The sequence below is a fragment of the Zootoca vivipara genome, chromosome 1, assembly GCF_965207765.1.
Source record: "Zootoca vivipara chromosome 1, rZooViv2.hap1.1, whole genome shotgun sequence".
NCBI lineage: Eukaryota > Metazoa > Chordata > Lepidosauria > Squamata > Lacertidae > Zootoca > Zootoca vivipara.
This window is the reverse complement of record NC_142582.1, coordinates 24,916,293-24,928,638: the sequence shown is the minus strand read 5'-3', so window position 1 is coordinate 24,928,638 and position 12,346 is coordinate 24,916,293. Positions and strand designations below refer to the sequence as shown.

Here is a 12,346-nt window from a genome sequence, read left to right as displayed (position 1 = left end):
CAGCTGATCTGTTGGGTATACATTGAGAAATAAACCAGTTAATCTTTCCTAAATACGTATGTAGAGCTAGCTCCAGATTTAAGAGTGTAATCTTATATCTACTCAGTTCTGTCGAATTCTGAGGTTTACTGTCGGGTAGGTGGAGTCAGGAATGCAGCCTAAGTCACACTTTAGGTCTCACTGAAATCATTGAAACTTCAGTTACTCATGACTAAATTTTTCACTTCCTTTTCAATGGAGCATAATTGTAACTAACTTAGTTCTACATCCAACCCCTTTCTTCTGATGAAAGTTATATTGAAAGTAAAAAGGTGAATTTCAGTAAATTGTATAAAATTGCAGGGTTGGTCCATTAAAAAACAGAATTTATACGTCAGTAGTAGGATTGTACCTGTTGACTCATTTAATAAGTAGCCACTGTGCTCCCAGAAATCTTAGGTTCTTGCTTTGACTCCAGCAGCAGCTCCTTTATCATTCTTGAACGATATTAAAAGTACACCCAGCCTGGCTAAGCACACATACTAGCTCACTGACATTTTGGGACACGATCCTGCTCTTATTTTAAATCGGTGGACATTTTCCCATTGCTTTAAAGGGTGAGTATGTTAATAAATGAAAGTAACTTTCCATTTGCATCTAGCAGATATTTCATAGGAATTTGTTTTCATAGGCATATGCACTGGCCTGATTTTTCTGAAACAATCTTTTAAATGAATTCAATGATTCAGTTATGAATGGCTATCATAGTTCCACCTGCTGGCTTCCAACTTTCCCCATCATGCTTGAGTAATATTAGCATTTTAAAGACCATAGTGACTGCCTTGGTCCTAATTCTGCACCTTTGCTAACTGCGGATGCTAATTATATTCTGCAAGTAATCTTGGTGATTCAGTGTGTGTAACCAAGTAGAAGTGGTTCCCTAGTGACTAAAAGCAACAGTTGTTTCTTTCAACCCATGACAGCTGCAAGTTCCACTCTCCTTTCCACACCATCCACCCTAAATTCCAGCATGTGAAAGTCTGTACCTATATTTAGCTGGCAAGATTAAATTACAGAAGCTTCAGGCCGGGCAGAGCACATTGATCTGCCTTTTTCAGGCAGACCTAGGTACCAGCAAGAGGGCTCTCTCTCCTACCTCCTTGCCCAGCCGTTCCACAAAATGGATTCCCGAAGAGAACTTGCGGAAGAGCTTCGGCTTTATCAATCGACTCTTCTTCAAGATGGCCTTAGGGAACTTTTGGAAGAGAAAAAGTTTGTTGATTGTTCCCTAAAAGCCGGGGATAAAAGTCTCCCTTGCCACAGGCTGATTCTGTCAGCCTGTAGTCCTTATTTCCGTGAGTACTTCTTATCGGAGCAAAGCGAGGAGAAAAAGAAAGAGGTGGTTCTGGACAATGTCGATCCTGTCATCCTAGATATGATTCTCAAGTACCTTTATTCTGCAAGCATCGACCTCAACGATTCTAACGTGCAAGATATTTTTGCTCTGGCAAGCCGCTTTCAAATCCCTTCCGTTTTCACTGTCTGTGTTTCTTACCTCCAGAAGAGACTTGCTGTTGGCAATTGCCTGGCCATCCTGAGATTGGGTCTCCTCCTCGAGTGCCCGAGACTTGCCCTGTCTGCCCGTGATTTTGTGTCAGACCACTTTGTGAAGATTTGCAAAGAAGAGGACTTCAGGCAGCTCGCCCCTCATGAATTGATTTCTGTGATTTCGCCAGACAGCTTGAACATCGAAAAGGAGGAAGTGGTCTTTGAGGCTGTGATGAGTTGGGTGCAAGCGGATAAAGAGAATCGAGCGAAGAACCTCGGAGAAGTGTTTGACTGCATCCGCTTTCGCCTGATGGACGAGAAATATTTCAAGGAGCATGTTGAGAAGGATGAGATCATCAAAAGCAACCCAGATCTTTCAAAAAAGATAAAGGTTATTAAAGATGCCTTTGCTGGGAAACTGCCTGAGCCAACCAAAGGTGCAGGGAAATCGGGCAAAGGAGAGATTAATGGTGATGTGGGGGACGAAGATTTGCTTCCTGGTTACCTAAATGATATTCCGAGGCATGGAATGTTTACTAAAGACCTTATTCTTCTCATAAATGATACTGCTTCTGTGGCTTATGACCCCACAGAGAATGAATGTTACCTGGCAGCGCTGTCGGAACAGATTCCCAGAAATCATTCCAGCATAGTCACTAAACAGAAGCAGGTTTATGTAGTGGGAGGACTGTATGTGGACGAAGAGAACAAGGAGCAGCCTTTCCAGTCATACTTTTTCCAGGTATAAATCTCTGGTTTGTTTGGTAAGGGAAGAAATAATTGAACGCCACATGCTTAAAAACATAGCTTTTGTGTGGCTCCTTTGATGTGCAACTTTATTTGGTGTATCAGCTATCTGTCTCTAGGAGCTGTACATCCTGTTTTGTCTTTCTAGTCCAAGATCATAAGAATTTATAAATCCAAAGGGGCATAAATAATTTATCCTGTAATTTTACCATTGATCCGATAATTTCACCGCTCCTTCCAGATTACCCTCGATCCTCTTTCGCTTTCTAAACTTTCTAATTTCCTCTATAATATTAGAAGATTCTCCTCTAAAAGCTTCTTCTTTTTTAACATTTGCCAACAGCACCAACTGTGTTGGTCTACAAAATGTTATTGACGTGAAACTGAAATTGTATTGTATAACAGAAGCTGTGGCACCATGTGTGCTCTGACTTAAAATCACAGCTCTATCCTGGTGGAATGTCTGAAAGAACCTACTCACATGCAGTTCATACTTGCATAAATGTGAGCAGAGAGTGGGGGCAGAGCCAGCAGGAACAAGTGCAATCCCACTCTCCTTGTATGAACATCTGAACACGTGTAAAGTCGGTTTTAATGTGGGCCTTAGCGTCCTGTCCATATTTATACATTTTTTTTAGTTTGCTTTTGTTTCTTCCCTGTTTTACATCATATACATGTCAGATCCACACCATACATTTAAAGTCTATTTAAAGCACATGGCTTCTCCCAAAGAATCCTAGGAACTGTATTTTCTCCCTCACAAAGCTACAATTCCCAGGATCCTTAACAAACCACAGCCCCCAGGATTATTTGGGGGATCTGCCCATAGTTACATTCTAATACAGTGAGTCCTGATGGGCAGAACATCTGCTACACACACACACACACACAGAGAGAGAGAGAGAGAGAGAGAGAGACAGACAGACAGACAGACAGACAGACAGACAGACGGACGGACAGACATGGAGTTTCATCACTTCCAAGGGTCTCCCCATTCATTTCAGCATCAGCGGTTCATATTTATGGACATTGCTTTTGCAGGCTGTGTGCATTCTGGGTACACGTAGACTTCGAAGTTAAAATATGCTACATTGCTCACCTTGTCGCTGTTCTTTTTAAAAGTTCATCACAATGTAAACTTTACCCTGTCAATAACTGAGCCCCAAAATATCTTAAGCAAGATGGCTCATTTTGTCTGCAGTGCTATAGTTTTGAGTTACCTGCACAAGCAGCAGGTAGACCCCACATACTTTCCCTTCCCATCTCTTCTGGCACAGCTGCAAGGAAGAGATGAGAAGCATCTGTGTTCACTTTTAAACCAATTGGAGTTCCTTGTTGCATCGGAACACAGTTTGATTAGTTTAAGCAATTGTTAACCTGTATTTTCTAACTAGCCCAAATCGTAAGCCTGATGGAACAGGCCATAGTTTAAAATAACCATAGTGTTTCTACAAGTTTAGGCATAGCAAGCAACTGATAAACGGAGGATCCTATTTGCTCTGCAACATGATATTAGAAGGTAGTTTGTGTGTTTCGAGCCACCATCCTACAATAAACCACAGGATGTGATGCCATCAAAAGGGTTTCCCTGATGACCTGGGTGGTTGGATAGGCTTCTACACAAGGTGGTGGCCATTCAGGTAACTGCCATGTTTGGTCTTTATTAGTCCAGCTAGCTGCTTTTCTTCTATTTCTCTCTCTACTCTTTACTTCTTTTACTTTTTCAGTATAGCCTCCGAGTGACTGGGGCATATTGTAGCTGCTCACTCAGCCAAGGCTCTGTCTTGGCCCATCTTTACACAAGCTGTATTTAAATTTAAATATTCATCCACTCACTTCACCTGCCTTGTTCATATATTTATTTCTCTCCTGCTCTCACCCAACACCCAAATAATTCAGTTCTAGCTGCTTTAAAGGCAGTCTACATTTCCATCCCTGCTCATGTTCACCACAAACAATTGCCATAATAATGAACCTCCTTTTTGCAATTGGCAAAACGTTTTGCAAAAAAAGAGCTCCCTATTCAGCTCAGCCCAGGGAGAGGTGCTACAATCCTGAGATAAATTACCCACCTCTGTGAAAAAACATGTCCAGGTAAGTAGAATTGGTGGGTGGGTGGGAGAGATAAAATAGTTCTTGGAAAGTTTTAATGTGAAACAGTCATAAAGAAGGAAGAAAAATGTATAGCCATGAAAACATAGCATTGTTAGGGCAGGGCGTAGTTTAGTAATTTTCAAAAGGTGCATTGGGACTTGCATGTTTGGTACAGAGGTCTGGTGGGGTGGAGGATGGTATAACCAAGATACAAGTTGGAGAAGCTTGTGGGATGGGATTAAAGAAGACACACAATGCATGAAGGTTTTTAAAACGGGGAGGAGGGGGATGTTGTCATGGATCAGATCTACTTATTTGTAATCTCTATACAAGCCTACAGATGATATCTCTGCTAGCAGAGTTCCATATGGGAAACATTTAAAGGTAGGCTAGAGTTTTGGTAGGTTAGCCCTCCCCCCAAATCATGTGCACACATCCAAAGGGTGTATCTCCCAGCTTCTGAGTTCTCTTTCCAGAAGTACATTCAGAGTCTTCACTGTGTGTGGTTAAAAGTCAGGATGGGAGGAATGGATTCTGTACTGTTTCGTTTCTTCACCTGCTTATTCTACCTTTTATCTTATAATGTTCCCAATCCCACCCCCTTTTCAGTTTTCCTTCCTTCCTTCCTTTGCACAGTTTACTATTGCCTGTTTGAGCACTCTTGTTTTACCATCTTTCAGGCCTATGTACTCTTTTGTATGTCTTCTTTTTGTATGTCTTCGCTAATACTTCTTATTTTGAATTTTGGAAAAATATATATATATAGTTGGATACCATCACTTCTGAATGGGTTGGTCTTCCTCCGCTGCCATCAGCCAGGTGCCTGTTTGGACTAGGTGAACTGGAGAACAAAATCTATGTAATTGCAGGCAAAGACCTCCAAACTGAGGAGTCTCTGGATTCAGTACTATGCTATGACCCCACGTAGGTGCCTTCATATTGTTGTGTTTATTGGAGCTTCTCGTTGAGTTTTCTGTTGCCTTACTGGGTCCTCTTCCATTCCAGATCACTCAAATGGAATGAGGTCAAAAAGCTCCCCCTCAAAGTCTACGGCCATGCTACTACTTCACACAATGGAGTTGTATATTGCCTTGGAGGAAAGACTGATGATAAGTGAGTACCTCAAAAGTGTCCCAGTGGTGGTGGTGGTGGGGCATGGTCAAATGTTTCTACTTGTGTCCTGTTTCAGCACCTGATTAACCTTGATTAAAAGCCAATGCAATTCTGGGCTGCATCAATAGGAGTATAGCATCTAGATCAAGGGAAGTAATAGTAACCACTGTATTCTGCTCTGGTCAGACCTCACCTGGAGTACTGTGTCCAGTTCTGGGCACCGCAGTTCAAGAAGGATACTGATAAGCTGGAACGTGTCCAGAAGAGGGCAACCAAAATGGTCAAAGGCCTGGAAACAATGCCTTATGAGGAACGGCTTAGGGAGCTGGGTATGTTTAGCCTGGAGAAGAGAAGGTTAAGGGGTGATATGATAGCCATGTTCAAATATATAAAAGGATGTCATATAGAGGAGGGAGAAAGGTTGTTTTCTGCTGCTCCAGAGAAGCGGACACGGAGCAACGGATTCAAACTACAAGAAAGAAAATTCCACCTAAACATTAGGAAGAACTTCCTGACAGTAAGAGCTGTTCGGCAGTGGAATTTGCTGCCAAGGAGTGTGGTGGAGTCTTCTTCTTTGGAGGTCTTTAAGCAGAGGCTTGACAGCCATCTGTCAGGAATGCTTTGATGGTGTTTCCTGCTTGGCAGGGGGTTGGACTGGATGGCCCTTGTGGTCTCTTCCAACTCTATGATTCTATGATTCTATGAAAGTTGGTGCCCATGTAACCATAACTGAAGTTAAAGGCAGTGGGGAAACTCTGCTGCGGAGAGGAAAAGGGCTGGAGCCCATGATCCTATGAATTAGTATTGATTGATTGATTGATTGATTGAAAATATAGATCACCCTATACCCACAGGTCTCAAGGAGGTTCACAGTTGCATGTCCCATTGCATGTGCCCAGTGTCACCATACTGGAGGGGTGAAACCCTCAGCCTATAGTTTTAGAAATATCCAGCATTGGTTTTTGCCTGTGTGTATATTATGCAACGTTCTGGGAGAATATGTTGATTTGCTCTTGAACTATACTGTACCAACAAGCTGGCTGAGGATGGCAGAATTAATGGGAAACTTGTAACATATACAGAAGAGACCATGGCAAGTTAATGAAATGAGCCACTGCTTAAAAGAAGAATGGGTATTCCATTAGTTACATATCATGGGAGCTGAACATCACCCTCTTTGTATTTCCATAGTTAAAACCATGCTCAAGGCAGCTTACCACATAAAAAGATTTGCATGAATGTAGTCAAAAAGAATAAATAAAAAGGATGCCAAAATGTACATGACCAAACTGAACAATTTTCACATAAATCATACGTTCTAAAATTAAAGATATAAAAAATTAGTATCAACGATAGCAACGAAAACCCCTAAAGAGTACCCAACCCAAGAGTCTGTTCAACAGGCTCAACGTTTGTAGCTGGAGTCAGTCCAGGCCCTGCCCTCCCATGCCAGGTGGGAAAAGGACTGCAAAGCAGGGATCAGGTCTTCCATCTCAAGATGCTGTGAGATGTTTTCTCTGGGGACTTTTGATCCAGACCACAGAAGCCAAGGCAACAATTCTAAGAAAGGATAGAGGAAAATATTAGGAAGTTGACACCTGCAATATAAATAGAAGAACTAAGGACACAAATTAATGCATTATCGTCAACCGTTTAAAGTCATGGGATGTTAAGGTGTCTGGCATATCTATCTAGAAGTCCTTTCTTGCTCCCAACATGTTACGCTTGAATTGGATTTGAAACTACTGTATTTTCCAAATCCGAATGCCTGTTGTCCTCGAAGTGGAAATGTCTTGCAAGATGTTCACATTCTTTTCGTTGCAGTCGCCGAGTTGTGATTTCTGAGAACAATTCATGTTGTTTCTTTCTCCCCACAGAAAATGCACTAACAGAGTGTTTGCATACAATTCCAAGAGGGGAGACTGGCGTGATCTTCCCCCCATGAAAGTGGCTCGCTCTATGTTTGGCATTGCTGTCCATAAAGGCAAAATTGTGATTGCAGGGGGCGTTACCGAAGAGGGCCTCTCAGCTTCCGTTGAAGCATTTGATCTCACCACTAACAAGTGAGTGTGATATCCAGTCTCGTTCTCATTGGCCACACCTATGCTGGAGGTTTCCCCGCTACAGATATGCAGAAACCTACTACCAAATCCACACAATCTGTCTTGGAAAGGGGTGATTGTGTTTAGAATGAGAGTACCATATTGCCTCCCTTCTTCCATTAGCAGAGGCAGCCAATGCAGCAGTGATTTGGGGGTGGGCAGCTGAAGGAGTGGCAGTATCTTAGCAGTGGCATTGCGCTCATCAAGGTGGGATGAGGTGACATGGCAAGGCTGGTGGAACTCTGGGTTAGCAGCAATGGTCCTATAGATGTGTGTACACCTGCAAGGTGACCGCCACCCAGTGTTAGAAACTGGGATAGAAAAGCTAGGAGCCAAATGGCTTCTGGGACCTGGGTTGTGGGTGCCAAAACAAAATGTCTAGATTCCACCAGGGTGGGCGGGTCGGCAACACTTTTTATTTATCATTTAAATAAGCATGAACTAATACGCAATTCACATAAGTGAGATTGTTAATATCACATTTTTAGCAGAAATTGTTAATACATGTTTAATTTGGTGTTTGCAATTAAAATATTGGTGCTGTACTTCAGTTTTCAAAATGTTCTACTCTTCATTGTTAAACTCCTTATTGTCTGCCGTTAGTGTATACATTTCAGAATTCCTCAAGTGCTAGCCAGGCGCAAAAAAAAAGGCATCCGGACTTTTCGAGGTGCTCACAAATGGAGAATCTTTAGGTGCAAAATGCGCCTGGCGCCCCGATAATTTCGAACCCTGCTGCCACCCCAGAACTCCCCTTGTCTTGGCACCATCAGCTCACCATATGTTGGAGCTTGGCCAGTTTTCCAGCATATCTGAGAATGTGTGGGTTGTATCCAACATTTTCACTTTGTTCCTTGAAGGAGTTCTGCTCACAGGAGGAGTCCTTGCATGAATGAAGTGGAAATAATTGGATCCAATAAATATATATATGTCATCCCCTGCTGTTATACCAAAGTTATGTTTTTAAAACTGAGCATGATCTAATATTTGTTAAATTACAGATGGGAGGTTATGCCAGAGTTTCCACAAGAGAGAAGCTCCATCTCTTTAGTTGAACTGTCTGGCTCCTTGTATGCTATCGGGGGCTTTGCTATGATTCAGCTTGAAACGAAGGAATTTGCACCTAATGAGGTGAACGACATCTGGAAGTAAGTTGCGTTTGAATATCACTCCTTTTGCTAACCAAAGACTGTAACTGCATACATGTTGGCCGGCACTCCCGCTGAACTTAATGGGATCTGCTTCTGAGTAGACATGTATAGGATTGCTGTATGAGAGACTAAAATGTTTTGTATTCATACTGTGCGAGGTCAGCTCCAGAGTCCAGTGAAGAACTGCTGCTTTTGTAAATGTTCTAATGTCAGCTTATTGATAAAGCTTTCTTTAGCACCTCACCCCTTGCTTTTTCCTGCAAGACCAATTGCAGTCGTTAACAGTTACAGGTAGGTAGCCGTGTTGGTCTGGCGCAGTCAAAACAAAATAAAAAAATCCTTCCAGTAGCACCTTAGAGACCAACTAAGTTTGTCATAGGTATGAGCTTTCATGTGCATGCACACTTCTTCAGATACTTCAGATACTTCAGATGTGTATCTGAAGAAGTGTGCATGCACACGAAAGCTCATACCTATGACAAACTTAGTTGGTCTCTAAGGTGCTACTAGTCATCAACAGGTTTACCACTCCTATCAGCCAATCACCCATTCCCACCACCCTTCTGAGTAATACCCCCACTCCCACCCTCTTGACTATTCATAAGGGTCTGGTGACTTCTGTTTCAGTGTATCTGAAGAAATGTGCATGCACACGAAAGCTCATACCTATGACAAACTTAGTTGGTCTCTAAGGTGCTACTGGAAGGATTTTTTAAATTTTGTTTTGACTGCATCAGACCAACACGGCTACCTACCTGTAACTAGCTTATTTTTTATTGACAATCTTTTGTCATAGTATATTAGCTCCGCACCTGAAGCCTGTTAATTCCACCTTCTTCTTCTTTTTTTGCTACAAAATATTACTCACTTCAGAGGACTAAATAATCTTAACTTCAGGTTAATAAAAAAATTGTCAAAATGCTTTACAGATCTGAGGAATAACCTCTTTACCCACAAACAGGCCAGACTCTTTGCTTGAGTACTGTGTACGTGTTTGCAGAGACAAGTCTGTACCAAGGAATGGTGGATGGATTTGTCTATCATTTATCCAAGGGTTTATGCTAGATTTCCTTTCAAAGGTGGTGTTTGGCTAGTTTTGCGCTAGCGCAAGTGATTTTCTCCTCACACGTGCCCCACACTGTCCCCCGAATCTGCTCTGTGGGAAAAGAACAGATTTAGGGACTGTATGGGCAGAGAAGGGGAGATCATTCCAAAATGATCTGCTTAGCGCAGTGTTGAAAGCACCCCTAAGATTTTTGGCCTTACATGTTCAAAATAGAAAGATACCATATACTGTAAACTGATTCAGATAACTGATTCATTTAAGAGCTGATAGTATTAGCTGAGTCGTGAAATTTTAAAGCAGGGATGAGGAACCATCGGCCTCCTTGGGGCATTGGATTCCTACTCCCTCCCATCATCCCCTTTCAGCGTGGCCAACGGTCACGGATAATGGGAGCTGCCCAATAACAGCTGGAGGGCCGCAAGGAAAAAGAACGTCGTGAAATAACAAACAGTTCCAGAGCTGTGAAATGAGTCACTAAATCAACGATGTACTATGGTGAATAAAGCCTTAGCGTCATAACTGGCATTTTATGTTGGGATCCTAATGCATGGTTGGTATTTGTAAACATAGAAAGGGATTCGTTGCTCAGTGATCTCAGGTGCCTACTTATAGTAACTTTTGTCCATGCAGGTATGACGACGAGAAGAAGGAGTGGTGTGGGATGCTGAAAGAAATTCGCTATGCTTCTGGCGCTTCTTGTCTTTCTGTTGGCCTGAATCTCTTTAAGCTCTCAAAGCTGTAAAGTGAAAGGAAGATTGACTAATGATGATTTTTTATTGGCCCCCCTCTGGTTTTGTTGTGCAAGCTTACCCTGTACAGAGATTGAGAACTACCTTGATTCATTAAACTGTTAATGTATCCGTCTTATATGTTTTAACTTCTGTAGGTGCCCAATGCCCCCCACCCTCAGTTTTTACTAACAGTTTGAATTTGAAGTAAATTCTGCTGTAACACTGAATAAAATTGAATTTAACTAAAAACGAGTCTGGGAGATTTCACCTAGAAATGGTTCCTACCCGTGCAATTTTTGCTGTAGCTTGGTATACAAAATACGCTTATCATCCCAATCTTCCAGGCTGAAGCACCTTGGATTGTTATACATTTCAAAACTATTTTTCACATAAAATGGACTTGGAGCTTCTGCACCAATCACAGCAGAGGACTTTACCCTACCTCGCCTTCCTCCGCTGCCTGAGGATTGGAAGATCCTCTGGCACACTACAGCGTATGGCTCAGGGAGTTGCAATAGGGAGGGTAAAAGGTAAAGGGACCCCTGACCATTAGGTCCAGTCGTGACCGACTCTGGGGTTGCGGTGCTCATCTCGCTCTATTGGCCGAGGGAGCCGGCATACAGCTTCCAGGTCATGTGGCCAGCATGACTAAGCCGCTTCTGGCGAACCAGAGCAGCACACGGAAACGCCGTTTACCTTCCTGCTGTAGTGGTACCTATTTATCTACTTGCACTTTGAGGTGCTTTCGAACTGCTAGGTTGGGAGGAGCTGGGACTGAACAATGGGAGCTCACCTCATCGCGGGGATTCGAACCACCGACCTTCTGACTTCCCTCTCCTGCATAAGCAGAAATTTCCTCTGCCTGGTATTCATTTAACTGTATAGCCCATTCCTGTGCTTGCATTCTGAGAATCAGGTTTTGGAAGCCACCTCCATTTTTTAAAGATCAGCTTGGCTTCCCCTTAAAATATGGGTGGTGATATTTGCTGACTTCTGGAGTTCTGCAGGTTTAAAGCATGAGCCAGCCCTGAAACAGGAGGGGTACAACTATTTGGAGGAGCGGTTTGCCTCTCTGCAACGGACAAGCAACCTGTGGTTGTCACTCACAATGCCTGGCAGACTCGAGCGCTTGTGCTATTGTTGTATGTCTCCTGTTCTCTCAATGGCTGCGGCAGCAGCAGACCCGAGGGGAGATTCATACTTGGAAGGAAACATTACTGCAATTCACCAGCTCTTAGCAGAGGAAGGTAGTTTTTAAATAGCAGCGTGACAAATTTACTAGCTGGAACCAATTCAAAAATCACAGAGTGTGGTAGCTTTCTAGTTCACCAGGCTAGAAGTAGCTCTGTAGGAGGAAGAAGCAGGTATAAAGGTATCATAAACTGGTAAGTGTGGTTTACTTTCACTTACTTTGACCTAAAGTGAAAATTCAAGGTGCAGAGACACATTCCATCCTTATGACTTCCAGTAGGCTTTTTGTTCCGTCGTCTTTTATTGCCCATTTATATGCATATGAGATACACAAGTGTGTCTGAGCTCAGATTCTGAGAGGTCAGTGTAGGTATGATTGCAGGGGATGGGCCTGATATTTTCCTATGGGTGGAAGAGGCAGCTCTTTGTGCCTCAAGGGGAGCAGCTCTGGAAGATCTCCAACCCTCCGGGCGGAGTTTTCGGAAAGGAGGGTTACAGATGGGGAAATGCATTCTCATCTGCATTGGAAGAATTACCCAGCCATTTCAAAGAAATCTAGCGGAGCATCAAAACCCAGCTCCAAATGTAAAACCAGAGGCACATCAGCATAAGTAGCAGATGTGT

The 12,346-nt window shown here is 42.8% G+C and overlaps 1 protein-coding gene across 1 annotated transcript; it reads left to right on the top strand.

Annotated features, from left to right (window-relative positions):
• Positions 1 to 955: 955 nt before the first annotated feature.
• KLHL41 (kelch like family member 41) lies at positions 956 to 10,780 on the top strand. Its single transcript, XM_035133384.3, has 6 exons — positions 956 to 2,269; positions 5,135 to 5,292; positions 5,374 to 5,481; positions 7,359 to 7,544; positions 8,585 to 8,731; positions 10,431 to 10,780. The coding sequence occupies exons 1-6, from the start codon at positions 1,160 to 1,162 to the stop codon at positions 10,540 to 10,542; spliced, it is 1,821 nt and encodes a 606-aa protein (XP_034989275.3). The 5' UTR covers positions 956 to 1,159; the 3' UTR covers positions 10,543 to 10,780.
• Positions 10,781 to 12,346: the final 1,566 nt, after the last annotated feature.

What these genes read in the sequence shown, in the direction of transcription:
- KLHL41 (XM_035133384.3), top strand. Translation starts at nt 1,160, where the DNA reads ATGGATTCCCGAAGAGAACTTGCGGAAGAGCTTCGGCTTTATCAATCG. An exon ending in TCCAGTCATACTTTTTCCAG is followed by an intron (nt 2,270 to 5,134) that starts GTATAAATCTCT and finishes ATATATATATAG; the next exon opens with TTGGATACCATCACTTCTGA. An exon ending in GAGGTGAACGACATCTGGAA is followed by an intron (nt 8,732 to 10,430) that starts GTAAGTTGCGTT and finishes TTGTCCATGCAG; the next exon opens with GTATGACGACGAGAAGAAGG.